The sequence below is a fragment of the Bubalus bubalis genome, chromosome 3 (genome assembly GCF_019923935.1).
Source record: "Bubalus bubalis isolate 160015118507 breed Murrah chromosome 3, NDDB_SH_1, whole genome shotgun sequence".
NCBI classification, from domain to species: Eukaryota; Metazoa; Chordata; class Mammalia; order Artiodactyla; family Bovidae; genus Bubalus; species Bubalus bubalis.
In genome coordinates this window covers 30,182,644-30,204,744 of record NC_059159.1, presented here as the reverse complement: position 1 = coordinate 30,204,744, position 22,101 = coordinate 30,182,644, and the positions used below count along the sequence as shown (strand labels likewise).

The window sequence follows — 22,101 nt, the reverse complement described above, 5'->3', positions numbered from 1 at the left end:
GGATGCATGATGTCACCTCGATCTAGAAGAAGAGCATCCAAGCTTCCAGGCACAGATGTGACCACCCGTCCTTGCCTGCCCAAAGCAGACACAAAACTCCAGGGTCCTGCAGGTTAGGGCAACCACTGTACAGGACAGAGATGAAACTACCCAGAGACCTGCCCCTTCTGTCTCTCCAACCCACCACATCCTCGCACCAGTGTGACAAGAGTGGCCACCTCAGTGTCTCCCCCGTCCCCACCACCCCCCAACCTCGGCCAACCCCGCCCGCTGCGAAGACCTGAGCTTTACCTTCTTCCATCTTCATCTTTCTTGCATCAAGCCTCTCCATGTTTACCAAATTCTTCACAGCAAAGGCCTGGATACCTTTGGAGAAAAACATTTGTAAGCCTGGACTCCCAACAGAGAGTCCTGAAAGAAAGCGACGAGCAGCCTCCCTGGGAGCCTGAGCTCAAGGGCCTCTGTCGTCTCAGAGACAAGGAGGAGCCTCCGGGAGCCGGAGAGAGGGGCTGAGCCCAGGGCATGCTGGAAGGGCAGGCCAGCTCCAGGCCTCCACCTTCTGACTGCCAGCTTTTGAGGACCCAGTGCGGGGCTGGCTTGGGGGCTGCATCAAGGCTGGACTAGGGAAAAGGTGAAGAAAGAAACGCCCCCACTTCAAAACCACGTCTTCTTCTCCACCAGAGCCCAAGTGAGCACGTTACTGCTGTTGGGCGGAATACCTCTCCCCGGCAGCACCCTTGGCCTGCTATCAGGAGAAGGGGCAGCAGAGATGGGCAGCTGCCTGGAGTCAACCTCAGGCCCGCAGGCAGAGGCTGCAATAAGGCTGCCTTCCTGCCCAACATGACCATGTGTATGTGGAAATCCGATGGTAATTGCAGTCTAGGGACTCTCGAACCTGAGGGTCCATCGCCTGGAGGGTTGTTAAAACATCCCTGGGCCCAGATCCAGAGCCACAACTCAAATCTTCAGCAAGGAAGATTGGTGAGGTTTTATTATTAACCACTTAGCAACCTTTTCCGGAGAAGGCAATGGCACCCCACTCCAGTACTCCTGCCTGGAAAATCCCACGGACAGAGGAGCCTGGAAGGCTGCAGTCCATGGGGTAGCTGAGGGTCGGACACGACTGAGCGACTTCACTTTCACTTTTCACTTTCATGCATTGGAGAAGGAAATGGCGACAGTGTTCTTGCCTGGAGAATCCCAGGGACGGGGGAGCCTGGTGGGCTGCCATCTATGGGGTCGCACAGAGTCGGACACGACTGAAGTGACTTAGCAGCAGCAGCAGCAGCAACCTTTTCAGCTCCTTTCTACTTCCAAGCCCCAGAAATGCACATCGGGGAATGGATGACTTTATAGATTCATTCCTTGAGCATTGGGAAGGCCCAGGGAACATGCCCACTGCCTCCTGTCAACACCCAGGGACTAAGAATTTGAGTGGCTCTGAACAAGCTTGAGGGTGAATCTGGAGCTGTGTCCAGGAGACCCTGCTTTGAGAACCATGGGTCCAGGGCAGTGCCACTCCATGGGAACCCTGGCGGGTGGGGCTGGGAAAACACAGCAACAGGGTCCCGCACCAGGGATGCAGGATCTGCCACCTGCTCTGGGGGCCTGAGAATGTGCATGTCTAAGTCATGCCCAGGTGCCGCTGCCAGTGTGAGGACCTACTCTTAGTGGTCCTGTTAGAGGATGAATGACAATTCTAAATCTTTCAGCTGCAACATACACGAGGCTTGGCTTGTGCAGGTAGGAAACGCCCCTCAGGTGAGCAATTCCAAGACTGTCTGCCCCTTTTCCCTCCCCATTGAGGGAAGGCAGGGGAAGGGAGCTCTTGACAGGGCCACCATCAACCCTACTGTAGTTATAAAGTAAATCATGTCCAAGGTCAGAGCTTTATTATGACATGCCTCACAGCCAAAAAAAATAAAAAATAGAAAAATAAAACAGAAGCAATACTGCAGCAAATTCAATAAAGACTTTTTAAAAATTCCACATCAAAATAAAAATCTTAAAAAAATATATAAATTAAGGGCTCTGGAGCATTCCCACCACCACCTGCTAATACTGGGATTAGGAAGAGTAAAGAACCAGTGTCTCAAAGTGGGGGCTAAGGATGGTGCTTTCATGCAGAACTGGTTCACACTCTGTCCATGACCACCAGTTGCATTCTTATTTCAGGAAACCATCCTGCAAAAGGATTTTGTGGGTTCCAGGCAAGACTGATGAATCAGTGGGTACAAATCCACCCCGAACACTCAGATTGTTTGCCCCACAGACACTGTGAAAATGGTGATGTATACACACCCCTGATGGGCAGGACAGTGTCTTAATCCAGTGTTTCCCAAGCTGTGCCCCACAGAATGCAAAAGAAAAAGTGAAAAAAGTGAAAGTGTTAGTCACTCAGTCATGTCCGACTCTTTGTGACCCTAAGGACTGTAGCCTGCCAGGCTCCTGTGTGCATGGGATTTCCCAGGCAAGAACAGGGTTTCTCCAGGCAAGAATACTGGAGTGGTTGCCATGCCCTCCTCCAGGGGATCTTCCTGACCCAGGGATCGAACCCACATCTCTATGTCTCCTGCATTGGCAGGTGGGTTCTTTACCACTAGCACCACCTGGGAAAGGCCAAGCCAAATGGAGGGCTCAGTGCTCCCTGGAAAGTAGACCCGCTTCCTTCCTTCTGCTTGGCCTGCCCCCTGCTCTGCTTCAGCCTGCAGGCATCTTGTCTTGCTTGCATCTCATCTCCCTCTTCTCCCTGAGCCATCTGAGGAGTTTGTCTGATCCCCCTCGGCCCCCCACCCCCACCCCACCCCCCACAGATGGAGAACCTTATTTTCCCCAGCAGGAAGCTGGTGCAGAGTTTCTTTCCACCTCTGCACTTACCCTTCTCAACCTCCGGTCTCCTCCCTGGCCTGCCCGTTTCCTTGTCTGCCTTCTGGTTACTCTGCATTTATTTTGGGCTGAAGAGGAAGCTTCCACTTAGGACAGAAGTGTCCTGGGAGTCTTATCTCTAAGACCTGAACCAGCCTGGTACCACGTGGTGTTCCCATGCTGACCTTCATCCTGAGCGGACCCTCATCTTATAGGCTGGGAACACTCTCTGACGCCCCGCACTTCAGACCTAGGGAAGCTCTGGGCCCCCCAACAGACTTACCATGAGCCAACCGCCCACTTACCAAGACTCCCTCCACCTCTTCATGCTGCCCCATCCCCCACCCAACACTATGGAGCTGACAGGCTCCAGGGGGCATCCAGGAGATCCTGATATGATACTGGGAAGCCCTGAGAATTCCAGAGCTAAGACAGAGGGGACAGGGGTGGGGAGGGGAAAACTGGCCTCCCCTCCCCACTCCCTATGAGACAACTTGCTGGCCACCTTCTCAACCTCAAACACACGCCTACTCCAAGAGAGGAGAAACAAGCCCATCACTGAGCTCTGCTAAAAAGCCTATTTGTACACGATGGGCAGCTTTGGTAGCTGTCAGCTGGTCCTGATCGAGACCATGCCTCTTTCCAGGGCAGGGGATGAGGGGGGTGGGCACCACCCTGGGGCAGGAGGCAAGAGTCTCATCGAAGTGCCCATCTTCTGACACAGGCCTGGCATCACTGACTCATCACAGTGGCAGGAGGGAGAAGGGGGGCACGCTGCTTCTTGAAGACACTTCTGCACATCCATGTTCTCTAATGATTACACGTGGACTTTGAGGGACACCAGAAGTGGAAGCAGAGTTGAACTGCCCACTGCCACGCACAGCCATTCATGCACAGGTGCAGGTGTTCACCAAATCCATCCTGAGCCCCAAACACAGCACTTCTAAGAGGTGTGGGTCCCACCCTCCCCGAGAACCCACAGTGGATTCTCCATGTTCATCTCTTGCTTTCAGGAGGTGAGGGGGAAGGGGTCTATCCTTCGCAGTGCCAAGGGTCCACAAAGCATGTTTGTCTCCCATGCCCATAACACATCAAACACAACCGGCCCACGTCATCCGAGTCATCAAAAATAAAAGAAGAGAAGTTCCTGCAGAGACCAGAAGCAGTCCCCTCAGCCACTCTGCAGATGGGGGTGGGGGGGGGGGTCCACTGTCACCATGCACAAGGCCTGGAGCTTCGGTTCAAGGAACACCCGGCCCATTGAGGAGCCAGACCACAAGCTTCCCAACTAAACCCAGGTCAGGATGGGAAAGCACGAAACAGGTTCAAGAAGAGAAGATGGTTGTGCTGAGTCCTGATGGACTGGCGGGTGGCAGTGAGTCCTGAGGAGTTCAAGTCCTGAGTGAAGTGCGTCTCTACTCGGGCCCACCTTCCTCTCTGGGTGCAGCTCACACAGGCTGCAGGGTTTCTGCCTATGAACCATGATGCTGAATTGGCAGAATAAACATTTGACAGATGTGCTGCAGGAAGCAGAACTGAGCCTTGGGTAAAACTACAAATCTAAATTTCATATTTATCTGAGGACTGTTCCATGATAAATAGTAAAATTCCCAATTTAAATGTAATATGAAGACTCATTCAGCAAACAGCACCCGTGGCCATACTGTCTAGAGATCAAGGTTCAAATTTTTAAATAAAATTTCCAAAATGAGCCAAACAGGCACAATCAGAGGAACACTGTTCAACCTTTTCCTTCCGTGGATGTTTTCGGTAGCCGGGTACACCGACAGGCAAGACGGCTAGGAAAGATGAAAAGACAGGCAGCAGGAACCAGCCCTGCCTTCGTACTCAGGAAATCAGACATGAAAGGCACGAAGCAGTGTATGCCCAGGGACCTTCTCTCTGCCTGACAGCTGGCTCAGGAGTAAAGGGACCATGAAAACATGTGGCTTTGCAGAGTGTAATCAATCAGAGAGAGGAAGCCCTGCTCCACTGGAACAATGGGAGGACAGACTGGCATCTCCAGGGTGGCCGCAATCAGTGGGCCCCACCACCCGATTCTACAGTGCTCAAAGCACCAGGAACCCAGGGTTTGCTTTAAAGATGGTGACTTGCTAACAGCTAACATTGATTACCCTTCAAGTCAGGGACCAGGAGACCAGAGAGTGAAAGAGAGAAATCAAATTTCATTTCATCCTTAATGAACACTGTGAATTTTCAACCTGGCATATATTACTTACATTTAACATATCTTTAAGAAAAAAATAATAAATATCAAGCAAATCCTAGAAATAATGCTTTCTTTTTCAAAAGTTAATATTTTAGATAATAATGATGAGCAAAATTTTATATATCCTTATACAATATTAATTTGATTTTTTTGCCTGTTTACCTGTATATTTTTCATAATTGGAAGATTTTTATAAGGCCATGTTTTACCTGATTTTTTTTTAACTTCACTTTAATCATATTAAAAGGTTAAAATATGAGGAGGCTTCCCTCATAGCTCAGTTGGTAAAGAATCTGCCTGCAATGCAGGAGGCCCTGGTTCGATTCCTGGGTTGGGAAGGTCTCCTGGAGAAGGAAATGGCAACCCACTCCAGTTGTCTGGAAAATCCCATGGATGGAGGAGCCTGATAGGCTACAGTCCATGGGGTCATGAGGAGCAGGACACAACTGAGCAACTTCACTTAATCATATTAAAATCCCTATCTTGTTTTTTTTTTAAAGAAAAATGGTGACTGCATTTGAGACTCTGCCTGGAAGCAAAGAGCTAATGTGGCCACCTTCTTCAGAGGTCAGTTATCCCAACATACACATAACCTATGGGCTTCCCTGGTTGCACAGTGGTAAAGAATCTGCCTGCCAATGCAGGAGAGAGGGGTTCGATCCCTGGGTCAGGAAGATCCCTTGGAGAAGGAACTGGAAACCCACCCCAGTATTCTTGCCTGGGAAATTCCATGGACAGAGGAGCCTGATGAGTTACAGTCCCTAGGGTCTCAAAGAGTCATATATGACTGATCAACTACACAGCATATACATATACATACACATATACATGCATGCGTGCCAAATCGCTTCAGTCGTGTTCGACTTTTTGCAACCCCATAGACCGTAGTCCACCAGGCTCCCTGTCCACGGGATTCTCCAGGCAAGAATACTGGAGTGGGTTGCCATGCCCTTCCCCAGGGGATCTTCCTGACCCAGGAATCGAACTTGCATCTCTTACGTCTCCTGCAAAGCAGCAGAGTGAGGGAGGAGGATATGCCACTAGTGGCACCTGGGAAGCCCTGCCCAGAAATGAGCCCAAGACCCTGGCTTGAAGCCAGCAAGTCCAGGCTTCAGGCTTCACTGAAACCCTGTCTCACACAGAAAACCACAGGGCCCAAACAGACTGAATTCCAACCCCGCTTTTCCTCGGAAGCCGCGTTTCCTTTCCTGTCTGGTCCAGCACGCGCTCCGTCCCCTGCATGCCCACCATACACAGGGATGCTGCTGCTGCTAGATGCGGCCCCGGGCGGCCTCCCATCTGCTCTTAGAGGATGGAGTGGCCTTTTCTTCCCTCCAAACGATGATAAGTTCAGACACCCCTTCATCTCTCCTTCCAGGACTGTTTTGACTCTTTTGGGAGGCCGAGCAGCACCCCCAGCGGCCTTATACCTGCTCTAACCTCTTCTCTCAAGTGTCTTATCTGTGCCTGGTCTACCAGGGCCCTTTGTCCCATTGTGCATGACTTGGTATTGGGGTCTCTCTCCCCAGGTTTGCTCACCTCGCTCTGACCGTCTCTGGTTTCTGTTTCTCCAGCATGCAAGCTTCTGAAAGTCTCTGGTGTGGCTCATTTCAAGAGGTTTCTGAAAAATACAGAATGAGGAAGGTAAACTGATAAAATACACTATCATGTAACTACCATGGATGCTCTAGGGGAAACGGACAGCTGAATATGCAGGAAAACTGTTGCCTGCAGTTAAAAGAGAAAATAGCAAAGATTGAGTACCCAAAGATCAAGAAAGGGGTCTTTGAAATTGGAGAGAAAAACTGAGTTACTCATTTTAAACGAATTTTTCTAGGCACTGATATACAAACAGTCCACAGCGACCCATTACCATATAGGAAATATGTGCGGGTCATGTGCCAGGAAGTTCTGAGGTTCTGACAAAAGGAGTTTTTGTTGAGTCAGAAATCCAATTCAACAAGGGTTTTAATGTGTCTCTCCTTGGCACAGTGGAGGGGTGCACGGAGCACTTTTACTCTCCGGAAACGGGCCCTCCACAGTATGTGTTGGGGAGACATCCTCTCCTGACAGAGGCCCAACCTTCCAGACCCACCCTCGTGCAGCCCTGCATGAGAACCAGCTCTCTCCTCAGTGCTCCCACAGTGTTTCTGTGATCTAACTGTGTTTGTATTTCAACAACTCCAAGAGGCAACATACGAGAATGTGCCTAACGGGACAAAGATACATATGAAGCAGTTGTATGGAGTAAAGTATACAATTAAGGGGCTTCCCTGGTAGCTCAGTTGGTAAAGAATCTGCCTGCGATGCAGGAGACTCTGGTTCGACCCCTGGGTCGGGAAGATTCCCTGAAGAAGGGATAGGCTACCCACTCCAGTATTCATGGGCTTCCCTGGTGGTCCAGATGGTAAAGAATCTGCCTGCAATGCGGGAGACCTGGGTTTGATCCCTGGGTTGGCAAGATCCCCTGGAGGAGGGCATGGCAACACACTCTAGTACTCTTTCCTGGAGAATCCGCATGGACAGGAGTCTCTCATACTACAGTTCATGGGGTCACAAAGAGTCAGACCTGACTGAGTGACTAAGCACAACACAGCATGTACAATTAAGAGCATGAGGGCAGGACAGGACGGCTGCTGCCCAGCTGTGTGACCTGCAGTGGGATCCTTAAACTTCCTGAGGCTCGATGACCTCGTCTGTAAACTAGGGGCAGTAACAGGATTTCTCTGGCTTTGACGGCTCTGTCGTGAGGTACATTATGTGAAGCAGGTGGGAGCCCAGGTTGGACCGCCCTCACCCTCCTTGGGTGACTGTCATGCAGGACTATGACATCCAGGAAGAGGCTGGAGCAGGGGGAGATGAAAGGATGGGCTACGGGAGGGGGGGCACACTTCTGTCCCCAAGTCCCACCCATCCCCCACATCAATGCCACTCTCAGTTCCCAGCAGCCCTGTTTATATCATCTGCTTGTAGAAACGACACCCTCTGGAGGTGACCTGAGCCCAGCAGGTCTGAGGCATCCCAGGCAATCTGCAGCCACTCGAGTCCAAATGTACAAATATGCGCACGGCCCTGATCCCCAAGGTGAAGGGGGGGTTCTATTATCTACACACACACGTGCGCATGCACACGTGCACACACATGCCCCGTGCAACTCCCCGATGTTCCCAGGCATGCGTCTGGCAAACCCTCAGCTTCAACACCCCTGGTCCCAGCTGACCCCGTTTCTCTTCTCCTCAGGCCACTGCAGCTCCAGCCTGCGATGACTTCACGAGCAAACCGGGCCAAAAAGTCTCGCCAGATTCCTGCTGGAAACAATCTGGAGACTTGGGTATGTGAGCAGCTTAAAGGGGACGTGGGCTGGAGGAGAGTTCTGAGACCCAGCTCTGCATCTTTGGTCCAGTCTTGAGTAGGTTACTCGATCCTTCCAAATTTCAGTTTCTCCATGAGAAACACCCTGTCCCATGGATGTTACTCCAATCCAGTTGATTCAGGGAGAAGGATGTCATGATCAGTAAGTTCTAAACTGTCTGCTTTTGTAGAGAGGATCAGGAAGCCTGAACTAATGGCATGAACTTACCTCTCTGATGTGTGACTGGGGCGCGTGTGGGTAGCAAGATGATGACGTAACATGGGCACCCAAGACAAGAACTAGATGAATTCCAGAGAGAGCAGAGGGTGGAGGTGGGACAAGAGGAGAGAGTGGAGGGCAAGTGTAACCAGTTCAGGAGCTCAGAATCACCAGCCCCGGGTGGTCTTCAGAACATTGTGTCTTACTCTCTGGTGACCGCAGAACTCGTTTATCTCTCCCCTCACAGCCACGGGCTTATCAGAACCACCAGGGTTCCAGGGCCCACAGGCTGAACAGACTGAACAGAACTGGGCCCAGAAGCCTTGGCAGGCAGCCTCCCAGAAGGCCCCCAAAGATCCTCTGCCCACCAGAACTAACATCCTCTGAAACCCACCCCCCACCAATATCTAATGTCTCCTTTCTAACAGATAGAATGTGATCAAAGTGATGGGACATTACATGGCGATTAGGTTACACAGAAACCTTAGCTTCCTTCTTGAACTCACTCTCTGTCTCTGTCTTTGTCTGTCTCTCTTTGTCTCTGTACGTCAGAGGGAAACCCTATTATAAGCCACCCTAGGGGGAAGCTAATGGCCAGGGATATTTCTAGCCAGCAAGGAACGGAGGCCCTTAGTTTCACAACCTGTGAGGAACTTGATCTTGCCAATAACCATGCGAGTGAGCTCTGGCAGGGACCCTCCCCAGTTAGCCTCTTGGGTAGCAGCACAGCCCGAGCCAAAACCACAGCTGTCTCCCACAGAGAGGCCTGGAGACAGAGGCACAGTTAAGTCCCACTCAAATTCTCAACCCATGGAGACTGGGAGGTACATGTGTGTTTTAAGAAACTAAATTTGGGGGTATTTGTTACACAGCAAGAGGTAACTGATACAAGGCCCATATCAGACTTCCCAAGGAAGGATCCTACTCCTGATACTGAACAGAGACGTGGACTCTGCCAGCCGTGGGGGTAATTCCCCTACATGGTTCCTCCTTCCACTCTGCTCCCATCTCTGGGGAACAATGCAACTTCTGCTACAAGGGAGCATGTGTATGTAAAGAATTCATGGCTATCAAACACCACAGAAACGAGGCCATCGTCTAACAAAGCCAGTTTGGACAAGGCCATCTTGATGCTGCAGACACTGTGGCTGGAGGGGTAAAGGCAGAGAGGGGACAGGGAGGGGTGGAAAGGGGTGGAGGTGGGGCTCAGAGATGATGCCAGGGTGCTTTCTTCACATGTTCCTTGAGAGGTTCAGAAAGCTGTAGCTTTAGTGGTTTAAGACCAAGTAAAAATGACTTTGGCATCAAAATGGCTTTGTGAAAGCAGCCAGATTATAAAGTCAAGTTCTATCATGCAATTATTTTACGCATACACCCCCTCTACAACATAAATGCTGTTTGGGCTCTGGATCTGGGTGGCTGGCCAGCCACCTTTCTCTCCTGCTGTGTGTACATGAGTGCATGTGTGCAGTTGCACATGCACACACATACACAAACCATGAAAGGGATTCAGAAGTAGGTTTTCAGGGTCTGAGAGCACAGGATAAGAAAACTGGGGGTTTCAAGGCCCCCATCTGCCCCCTGCCTGATGTGGATCTAGGCTGTTCCTATCCAAAAGGCTGAAGGGCACCTGCCCCCAGGGCTGAGGCTTCACCCAGGACCCCACAGAGAGCAAATCATCACCGAGAAAAAACCAGGAACCAGGTTATTGTGTTCAAGGGAAGGGTGCCTTTATCTTTGAATTGATCCCACTGGTTTCCCAAAGATCTCTATATCGTTAATAAAGAGAAGAGGGTCTCAGTGGCCCCGTTGTGTAATCATCCTGCTAAAGGACATCCTATTAAAGGACAGCAACAGTCACAGATCATCACAGGCACCGAACAGCATGGTTCTGAGACCCAACCAGCTATGTTGGGGTCTTTCTGGTCCAACAGTCTAGCCCTCATGTCACTAGATTTCTCTGTGAAAATAGGGTTGTTGTTTTTTTTCCTCTCTGTCTCTCCAGCTCTGACCTCCTCCCCACACAGCAGCCCAGGACCCAGGATGCACGCCAGCTTCCCAGCACCCCACCAAATGAGTTCCATGTGAGCCCAACTTCTGAGTTTATCGCAACCAAGAAAGCGCAGCAAGCCCTGACCTTCAGCACTCGGCCCCCTTTCTGCTGGGTTCCAGAAGAGAAAGCTCACTTTGCCCTCTAGGGTGGGAAATGTGAAAGGCAGGGTGCAGAGCTGGGGTGACCCCCCCCCACCACCACCACCACCAAACAGCCAGCAGTCTTTCCATCCACCCATGGAAATTCTAGACGCACGAGGTACAGGAACCGACCCTGAGTTCCCACCCTTGCCAACTGCCGTAAACCTGTTTCTCTCCCGTTGGAGTTACGATGTGGAGCCAGAAATCTGGAAGAATTTACCGCCCAGTCAGTACAGACAGAGGAAAACATTGTTCGGAATAAACACTGGGATCCCTCCCTCAGCATCCAGGAATGTGGAGCCGGAGGGGTGGAGATCAGCAGCTTCTCAGCACGGCCCTCCTGGGCCACGGCGGGAGGGCCGGCCGAGGCTGCAGTCCAGCCCAGAGCCCAGGCCTGGGGCTTCCCCCTTCCCTCCCTCGATCCTGGCCTTGGCTCCAGAAACCCTGTTTCTGGGCAGGACCCTGCCCACCTGCAGAGGCCGCGCCTCCCTGTCCTTGGGAGGGGCCAGAAGGGGCAAAGGGACCCAGAGGGGCTCATAGGCTCTGTCTGGGACTTTCCACTTCCTTCGACTGCACCGCCCATGAAAGAGTGGCTTCTCCTGGAGGAAGAAAGGAGGCTCTGTATATGCAGCGGGGACGCAGTGCCTGCAACCAGGAGCCGTGAGGGCCGGGCTCGCTGTGACCGCCAGCATCTACCTGGCTTTGAAGGAGTCATGGGCCCGGCCCCACCCCATGTTCTCCAGCCCTGGGGTGGGGAGACGAGGGGCTGGCTTTTCCTGGGGCTATGTGGGGGTCCCAGGAAGGTGTCTTTGGGTCACGGCGTCCCTCTGCCTAAAGTTCCCCTGCCAACAGGTAGGCCTGACCGGAACTGTTGACAGTTTCTGACAGTCACAGTTCAGGAGGAACTCTGCAAGTCAGGAAGGCCTCAAGGAGACGGTGCAGACAGAGCCCGAGGATGGCTGCTTTGCCCCAGGACCTCCAGCGGGGCTGCCAGGCAGGTTAGGGGCAGCAACAGAGGTGCATGGCCACCCTGTGGGCCCTGACCCTCACCATGGCTCTCACCCCATCCTCAGCCCCAAAGGATGCACAGAGGGCATATTTAAGTGGACTTATTGATGCCTCCCACTGGGCTTCCCATGTGGCACTAGTGGTAAAGAAACTGCCTGCCAATTCAGGAGACGTAAGAGACTCAGGTTCAATCCCTGGGTCAGGAAGATCCCTTGGAGGAGGGCATGGCAACCAGTATTCTTTCCTGGGAAATCCCACGGACAGAGGAGCATGGCATACAGTCCACAGGGTCTCCAAGGGCTGGACATGACTGAGCACGCACACATTGATGACTCCCACTGGGACTTCCCTGCTCTCAGTGAGCGTATGACCCGGACTAGAGGTCACCAAGGTGATCCGGGGACCAGCCTAAGCATCACCTGGCTGCTTGTTGGCAATGCTTTTCCTCTGGTCCACCCAGGCCTGCTGCATCGGAAACTCTGGCATGGGGCCGGAACCTGAGTTCAACAAGCCTGCCAGGTGATGCCGGTTCACAGGAGAGCTGTCCTCTGCCATCTCCCCACCGGATAGCAGAGAAAGGCTGAGAGGTTCATGTTGGCTTCCAAGAAGTCACAGAAATGGTGTGTGAATGTCGCCTGGACTAAGAACTGCTGTGCCAAACTCTGGTGTCAGTGGAAATTTTTGACTCCAGCTTCAGAAACACTTTTTCCACCTCAGTGTGGTCACCCTTGACGGGTGGTTTCTAAAACTTTACTTTGAAGCCAAGGGGTGGGCAAGAAAACGGCGAGATTTCTTGGCTCTTGCAGCAGCTGCCAGCCCTGGGCGCATCACAGCTCTGCCTGGAGGCCAGGGCTCCCTCCTCACCTAGTGCTTCAAGGGGCGACGAGGAGAGGATACAGCCAGACTCTGAGCGGATTTGTAAAGAAAAGTACTGACCGAGGAAGTAAAATCTCATTTGTCCCTTTGGCAAATGATGCTGAATATTCATTGCAAGGACTGATGCTGAAGCTGAAGCTCTAATACTTTGACCACCTGATGCAAAGAGCCCACTCGTTGGAAAAGACCCTGATGCTGGGAAAGATTGAAGGCAGGATGAGGAAAGGTGTGACAGAGAATGAGATGATTGGATGGCATCATCAACTCAATGGACATGAGTTTGAGCAAACTGTGGGAGATGGTAAAGGACAGGGAAGCCTGGCATGCTGCCGTTCATGGGGTCACAAAGAGTCAGACACAACTGAGCAACTGACCAACTGCACGTCACCAAACTCCATCTGTTCCATTTGGCTGTCCTGAACTGTATCCTCTACAATAACCTGGTGAACATTTCCTGTAAAGTAACGGTAAAACATTTCCTGAGTTCTGTGAGTTATTCTAGGAAATGAGCAAATCTGACGAAGGGGTGACGGGAACCCCCAAATGTATAGCCAGTGAGAAGTAGAGGAGGCCCTTGGGACTTGAATTGAAATGGGGGCAGTCTTGTGAGACTGAGCCCTCTACCTGATGCTCTCCGGGTAGACAGAAGCTGAATTGAATTCACGTGTAGGCACCCAGCTAGTGGTGGAGGAGGGGAGAATCAGCTGGTGTCAGAAGCTATACATTTGGTGTCAGAAAAAAGATGTCATGGACATGGACGTGTGAAGGCCACAGAGGCGTCAAGAAACTCAAGGACCAAATGAATCCGTTGACATTGACACTAGGAACGTGTATGAGGCTGATTCCATAAAATAATGGGGTGAAAGCCAGAACTGGGAGCGCTACAGAGTTCATGGGGGAGGCGGCTGTGGGGACAGGGATGGGAATAATGTAAATGGAGGCCCGGGAGGGCCAGCACTGCCGTCAGAGGGACCCACTTCATGCCATTCATTCCTTACCACTGTCCACCTATGACACGCTGTCCCCATTCTGTAAAGGGAGTAATGAGCCTCAGAAACACCAAGCAACTGTCTCAAAGCCCTGCAGTTGGCAAATGCTGAGGTTAGAATTCAAAAGCAAGTCAATTTGATTCTAAAACCCGCTTGTAACTAGCGGACAGTTGCCCCTTGGAGCTATAGGTGCTGAACCCGCATATTTGGGACCAACTGTAAGGGATGTGAGCATCTGTGGACTTTGATACCCTCAAAGGGTCCTGGAACAATCCCCCAAGGACACAGAGGGAAGATTCTGACTATATCTGTAGATACCCAAGTGAATCTACAAATAAACTATTAGAATTATCGAGTTTAACAAACTTGTTGGAGGCAAAGACAACATACTACTTCTAAATACCAGCCTGAAAAAAATGTCTGAAAAAGTTACTGTTTAAAATTACTTCAAAAATGCCAAAGTCAGTAAATAAATCCAACAAAATATGTGCAAGTCCTCTCTGCAGAAAATTATACATTATTAAAAAAAACATGTTTCAGTTCAGTTCAGTCACATCTGACTCTTTGCGACCCCATGGACCACAGCACGCCAGGCCTCCCTGCCCATCACCAACTCCCAAAGTTTACCCAAACTCATGTCCACCGAGTCAGTGATGTCATCCAACAATCTCATCTTCTGTGGTCCCCTTCTCCTCCTGACTTCAATCTTTCCCACCATCAGGGTCTTTTCAAATGAAGTCAGTTCTTCACATCAGGTGGCCAAAAGTACTGGAGTTTCAGCTTCATCATCATTCCTTCCAATGAACACCCAGGACCAATCTCCTTTAGAATGGACTGGTTGGATCTCCTTGCAGTCCACGGGACTCTCAATAATCTTCTCCAACACCACAGTTCAAAAGCATCAATTCTTCAGCGCTCAGCTTTCTTCATAGTCCAACTCTCACATCCATACATGACCACTGGAAAAACCATAGCCTTGACTAGATGGACTTTTGTTGGCAAAGTAATGTCTCTGCTTTTCAATATGCTATCTAGGTTGGTCATAACTTTCCTTCCAAGGAGTAAGCGTCTGTTAATTTCATGGCTGCAATCACCATCTGCAGTGATTTTGGAGCCCCAAAAAATAAAGTTAGCCACTGTTTCCCCATCTATTTGCCAGGAAGTGATGGGACCAGATGCCATGATCTTAGTTTTCTGAATGTTGAGCTTTAAGCCAACTTTTTCATTCTCCTTTTCATTTTTATCAAGAGGCTCTTTAGTTCTTCTTTACTTTCTGCCATAAGGGTGGTGTCATCTGCATATATGAGGTTATTGATATTTCTCCTAGCAATTTTGATTCTAGCTTTTGCTTCATCCAGCCCAGCATTTCGCATGATGTACTCTGCATATAAGTTAAATAACCAGGGTGACAATATACAGCCTTGACGTTCTCCTTTTCCTATTTGGAACCAGTCCGTCGTTCCATGTCCAATTCTAACTGTTGCTTCCTGACCTGCAAACAGATTTCTCAAGAGCCAGATCAAGTGGTCTGGTATTCCCATCTCTTTCAGAATTTTCCACAGTTTATTGTGATCCACACAGTCAAAGGCTTTGGCATAGTCAATAAAGCAGAAATAGATGTTTCTCTGGAATTCTCTTGCTTTTTCAATGATCCAGCAGATGTTGGCAATTTGAAGTCTGGTTCCTCTGCCTTTTCTAAAACCAGCTTGAATATCTGGAAGTTCACGGTTCAAGTACTATTAAAGCCTGGCTTGGAGAATTTTGAGCATTACTTTGCTAGCATGTGAGATGAGTGCAACTGTGAAGTAGTTTAAGCATTATTTGGCATTGCCTTTCTTTGGGATAGGAATGAAAACTGACCTATTCCAGTCCTATAGCCACTGCTGAGTTTTCCAAATTTGCTGACATATTGAGTACAGCACTTTCACAGCATCATCTTTTAGGATTTGAAATAGCTCAACTGGAATTCCATCACTTCCACTAGCTTTGTCTGTAGCGATGCTTCCTAAGGCCCACTTGACTTCAGATTCCAGGATGTCTGGCTCTAGGTGGGTGATCACACCATCGTGATTATGTGGGTCATGAAGATCTTTTTTGTATAATTCTTCTGTGTATTCTTGCCACCTCTTCTTAATATCTTCTGCTTCTGTTAGGTCCATACCATTTCTGTCCTTTATTGAGCCCATCTTTGCATGAAATGTTCCCTTGGTATCTCTAATTTTCTTGAAGAGATCTCTAGTCTTTCCCATTCTATTGTTTTTCTCTATTTCTTTGCACTGATCATTGAAGAAGGCTTTCTTATCTCTCCTTCCTATTCTTTGAAACTCTGCTTCAAATGGGTGTATCTTTCCTTTTCTCTTTTGCTTTTTGCTTCTCTTCTTTTCACAGCTACTTGTAAGGCCTCCTCAGACAGCCATTTTGCTTTTTTGCATTTCTTTTTCTTGGGGATGGTCTTGATTCCTGTCTCCTGTACAATGTCACAAACCTCTGTCCATAGTTCATCAAGCACTCTGTCTATCAGATCTAATCCCTTAAATCTATTTCTCACTTCACTGTGTAATCATAAGGGATTTGATTTAGGTTATACCTGAATGGTCTAGTGGTTTTCCATACTTTCTTAAATTTAAGTCTGAATTTGGCAATAAGGAGTTCATGATCTGAGCCATAGACAGCTTCGGTTTTATTTTTGCTGACTGTATAGAGCTTCTCCATTTTTGGCTGCAAATAATATAATCAGTCTGATTTCAGTATTGGTCATCTGGTGATGTCCATGTGTAGAGTCTTCTCTTGTGTTGTTGGAAGAGGGGTTTGCTATAACCAGTGCGTTCTCTTGGCAAAACTCTATTAGCCTTTGCCCTGCTTCATTCTGCACTCCAAGGCCAAATTTGCCTGTTACTCCAGGTGTTTCTTAACTTCCTACTTTTGCATTCCAGGCCCCTATAATGAAAAGGACATCTTTTTGGGGTGTTAGTTTAGAAGTCTGAATAAATGGAAAGAAATGCCATGTTCACTGTAAAAATATCAGTTCTCCTACATTGGGCTGTAGATTCAATGTCACCTCAACCAAGTTGAAAGTGTCTATAGAAACTCACAAGCTGATTGTAAAGTGTATTAATGTAAAGGGGCTTCCCAGGTGGCACTAGTGGTAAAGAACCCACCTGTAAATGCAGGAGCCTCAAGAGATGTAGGTTCAATCTCCCAGCTGGGAAGATCCCGTGGAGAAAGGCATGGCAACCCACTCCAGTATTTTTGTCTGGAGAATCCCATGGACAGAGGAGCCTGGCAGGTTACAGTCTATGGGGTCACAAAGAGTCCATGACTGAAGCAACTCAGCAGACCACATATTAATGTAGAATGTTTTAAGGATGTAAGGATGGCAGGGGCCAGAAAAGGGAGCCAAGAGTGTGGGTAGGAATGGACCAAAACTTGGAAGTGAAAAGAGAGATGAGAGACTGTGGAGACGAGTCAGGGGGACCCTTACATCCCCCACTGTCAGCACCGCTGTAGGGCCACCAGCTGGAGGTGCATCTAGATATGGAGAGGGGATTCTCTTTAGCATCAGAGAGGAGACTTGGTTTGAAGAAGTTGGGAAGAAGAAAAAAAGGATCAGATGTGGTGGAAAAACCAGTGGGCTACAGAATCAGGGAGGGTCAGGGTCTCGATGAGCAAGAGTGAAATGATGGTTCCAGGGTGGCTGGAGAACAATACAGGCTGGGGACATCCTGCAGGTGGCCCCTCCAAGAAACCCTGGCTGACAGCCCATGACTGTGATTAGCTAATTGGCTTCTGTCTCTCTGTGACCAAAAGTCAAGAGTCTAAAAACCAGAACAAAGTCATTCTCTGGCATGTTCCTAAAAACTTGAAGAATTACAATGGTGAAATAAACATTTGTTAGAAATAAGCAACGAAAAATGAAAACCAAAATGGGCCAAGTATTTCCCAGGCTGCTGGCCTGACCTGCTGCACATTCCTGATGCCTAACCTAGACCAGACACTCGCTTGTTGTTGTTCAGTCGCTCAGTCAAGTCTGACTGACCCTGTGGACTGCAGCGTGTCAGGCCTCCCTGTCCTTCAGAATCTCCCAGAGCTTGCTCAAATTCATCATTGAGTCAGTGATGCCATCCAACCATCTCATCCTCTGTTGCCCCCTTCTCCTCTTGCCCTCAATCTTTCCCAGCATCAGGGTCTTTTCCAATGAGTTGGCTTTTCACATCAGGTGGCCAAAGTATTGGAGCTTCAGCTTCAGCATCAGTCCTTCCAAAGACTATTCAGGGTTGATTTCCTTTAGGATGGACTTGTTTGATCTCCTTACAGTCCAAGGGACACTCAAGAGTCTTCTCGTGAGCATCCCTCACAGCAACTTGGCAAACTTTTCCTTCCATTCTGTTGATTTCTGGGCATTTTCCCTTCAGCACCAGCCTCCATGAGCTGAGGAAGCAACTTCCCATCTTCTCTCTGCAGCAGACTGCCCACCACACAGTTTACCAGGTGCCATCAGACCTGACACTGACCCATCCGACTGGAAATGCCCTGTCATCAGCCCCCTCCTCAGAGCCTGACTTCCCGCACACCTGTCTGTCCCATCACCAGAGACCTGGTGGCCTGAGGAAAACGGGAACTGGGAGAAGAAGGTCCTGAGGTCCTGGAGAAGAAACAGGGGCCAGTAGTTGGTGGGAAAGTCGGAACTTGCACATGGACTGGCTGAGGTCTGGACAGTGAAGGGCTGTGCCAGGAGCAGGCAAAATGACAGGAGGTCAAGCAGGCAACAGAGTCAGAGTTCCCAGAGGGGCTGGGAACCCAGTGCTCCACACTCGCCCAGAGCGCGAACACTAGGGTCAGAGGGCGCTGGGTTCCTGTCCTAGTTCTGTTGTTTGCCAGCTGTGTGACTTTGGGCAAATTACCAACCTCGCTTGGCCTCATTTTTCTCTAGTGAAGAGAGGGTGGGGTGGGGGTGGGGCAGGGGTAAGGGTAAGGGTGGCAGAGGAGTGAAGACCCATGGGCCAGGCAAGCCCTCAGGCGCGGGAGACTGATACGTCTTTGTCCCAGGAGATGCTGAGCCTGTTAAAGGCAGAAACCAGCTCCCGGCCTGGGCATGGTGTTTGGCATCTTCTCTCTGCGCCCTTTGCTGGTCAGCGCTCACTGGGGACATCGACAGCATGGATGCTGGGGGTGTGAGCAATCTGGGCGCATGGCAACTGGCCCGAGACAGACCGCAGCAGTGCTGACGTCCACTGTCCACGCTCGGCCCCTTCCGCCCGCCCCACCCATTGGCCTCACTCCTCGCCCCCATCACCAGCATTTTCCAAATGTCCCTCCCTCTCTGCTTCAAACGTTCCCAAGTCTCCCCTCCTCTAGAAAATTCTTCCCTTGACCCCAAGCTTCCCTGACTTCTCTTTTCCTCCTTTTTCTGCCAAAACTCCCCAGGGAGTGGCCTGTACCAGCTGCTATTCCTTCCTCACTCCCCCAGGCCCAGCTGCCTGGCGCCCATCCACCAAGCCCCACAGCCCCACTGAGAGCCTGACGGGGAAGGACAGGGGGCACGGCCATGGAGGGGCTCGAAAGGGCAGGGGTTGGGCCCGTGTGTGCACACACACACATATACACAGATGCACACAGAAACACAAGCACAGACACAAATGCACATAGGAACACAGATAAACACAAATGCACACGAACATGTACACACAGGCACACACACAGAAATACAGACATGCACACACAGACATACACCGACACACACAAGTACGTAGAGGCAACAAATGCACACACAGACACAAATACATACACACATGCACGTGTGCATGCTCAGCCGTGTCCATGGGCGACTGGAGTCCACCAGACACACACAAGTACATAGAGGCAACAGAAATGCACACACAGACACAAATACATGTGCACGCTCAGTCATGTCTGATTCTTGCGACCCCATGAACCATAGCCCACCAGGCTCCTCTGTCCATGGAATTCTCCAGGCAAGAATACTGGAGCAGGTTGCCATTTCCTCTTCCAGGGAATTTCCCCAACCCAGAGATCAAACTCACGTCTCCTGAGTCTCCTGTATTGGCAGGTGGATTCTTTACCACTGAGCCACCTGGGAAGCCCCCAACACACAAACAAGCACATATACACACATGCCCACACAGACACAAAGACACACACACACTAACCCATTCCAATACAACAACCGAGGGCCCCCGCTCTGACTAGGGGAGGAGGAGGGATCCCAGGGCTCCAGACCCCTCATGGCAGCACCAGGAGGGCAAAGAGAAGACACCGGAATGGCTGTCCCGCATCCCAACCCAGGCCATGTGGGCCTGACCATTCATTACTAGGGAGGAAGCATCCCTGTACCCTGCACAGGTCCCAGCTGGGAGCACTCAGAAAACACCCCGAACTAACTCAGCTGAAAAGGAAGGAGGGAAGTGCTGGTTGGAGGCCTGAAGGAAGACTGTGACCTTGGGACACAGCGGGTGAAATGGACAGGACTGGCTCCCTGACCCTAGGCTGGCCAGTGACCCTCTCCCAGACACAGGGCAGTCTGAACTGAACCCAGGACTCTGGCCCCCTCATCCTTGCCCCTCCCTTCCTGCTTCTCCCACAGCAGCTCCTCACACCTCGAGCACATGCAAAACTGCAGCTGCTGGCACAGACGGTGGCCTCTGGGGGCCTGGGTTTGAGCCCAGCCCCACCTCCCTCTTCCCCTCCCCCATCCACACTGTGTCCATGCTGATCAGAAAGCTTATGGACTGCTGTGTTTACGTACTCACCCTTTTTCCTCCTGTTCTTTATTATTCTTCAATAAGCAACTGGAATATTCATCATCACTTTTTCTAAAACCTGCTGTCTGTGTGGCTGTCACGACCTTCTCCCCTCCGGGTTCCTATAGGTCCTTAACCGTCAAGGCCTCCCCCAATCCCAGTGTAGCATGTCCTCGGTGCTGAGCTCCTGGTGGGTGGGGAGGGAACACGATAGGAGCCCCGTCCCCCACCCCTAGGGAGGAAACGGGTGTATTTCGTGTGTTTGTTTTGGTTTCTTTGCCGTTCAAATAGACTTGTTGCCCTGGCTGCCTTGTGGAGTCACCTGACCATTTTAAAAGACAGGCCTAAGTTCCTGCAAAGTTAATCCAGACCTCAGTAGAGTTAGAGTTCAGGGGTGGACGGCAGGGAAGGAGGAAGACTGAGGCTCCGACGTCCAGCAAAAGGGCTCCTGCTACTGTGACAGGCTGGCCTTGCTCCACATTCATCCCTGACTGTTCTCTCTGGAACACCTGGTGCTCCAAGGCAAGACAGGACCTACCCCCGAGTTACCTGAGAGGTTTCTGTGCTTCTCCATGCTACCTTCAGAAGCCTGGTGACTCTCCCTCCCGGGGCTTATTTTCGCCCCCAAATGTCCCCGTGTCCTTGACCCTACTTCCCCGTTGGTCCTCTACTCGCCAGCCATCCTCTCTCCACTGCCCCAGGTGGTCCAGGAGCCTGCGGCCAGAGTAAATGGGCATTGTGATGTCAGCAGGTGTTATGGTCCCCACCCTGAGCAGAAGAGGAGCAGAAGAGGCTCCTGCCCTCTTCTCTTCATCCCCCTGGAGCTCAGCCTGCTGCAGGGTGCTGTCCTCAAACCCTGGTATGGGATCCCCCCACCCCTGGCCCAGTCATAAACACCCGCTGGGTTCTGGGCCTTAGCCCAGGTAGCAGGGGGGTTCTCTGCCCCAGAGAGGCAAATAAACCCCTATTCAGTGGTCACCTGGAAGGTCTATTGAGACCCAGATTGCCAGACCCCACCCCAGAGTTTCTGATTCAGTAGATCTGGAATTCACCTGTCCATATTTCTAGACATTTGGGGGCTCTGAGAATCTGCCCTCTCTCCTGGTGGGTGTAGAGAGACAAGACTGTGGGCACTTGTGTGATATTTGGGGGCTCTGAGAACATTCCGCCTTCTCCTTGGGAGTCTAGGGAGACTGTGGACACTTGTGTGCAAAGGCCTGGGGTGGCGGCTGGTTTGCAGTGTGGAGGGTGGGCAGGTGAGCACAGATTCACAAGAACCTCCAAAGAATCAGCCCGTAAAGCCTTCTGCAGCTTGAGGTGGCTCTTGGAGCCCCTCACAGGCCTAGCGCTGCAGGTAACAGGGACCAGGCCCTTGGACCAACCAGCTAAGGAGCCTTTTGGGAGTGACCTCAGCCCCACCGCCTGCCAGCACACAGGGGGCCGTGATGCTAGTCACGCTGTGTCTGTGTTGTTTTGGCGAGGCTGCAAGCCCCACAGAGAAAACCTACAGCCCAAGTTCTCTTCCTCCCACTGGGCCTGCCTGGCCTCTGATTGTCCCCTCTTAGAGAGGTGCATTTTTCCCTCCTCTGTGGGCAGAAAATTCCCCGAGAG

General features: G+C 50.8%; 1 protein-coding gene across 3 annotated transcripts in view; it reads right to left on the bottom strand.

Moving 5' to 3' along the window:
- Window positions 1–21,158, bottom strand: part of CDRT4 (CMT1A duplicated region transcript 4) — a 28,645-nt gene extending 7,487 nt beyond the window's left edge. For 2 of the 3 annotated variants that reach the window (XM_044939239.1, XM_044939240.1), the window contains exons 1-3: window positions 20,500–21,023; window positions 6,635–6,716; window positions 292–366 (exon numbers count right to left, since the gene is read on the bottom strand). In XM_044939239.1, coding sequence (XP_044795174.1) covers window positions 292–366; window positions 6,635–6,704 — 145 coding nt within the window. In that variant the 5' untranslated portion in view covers window positions 6,705–6,716; window positions 20,500–21,023. The other variant, XM_025280520.2, reaches the window with a different exon arrangement.
- Between the last annotated feature and the right edge of the window lie 943 nt (window positions 21,159–22,101).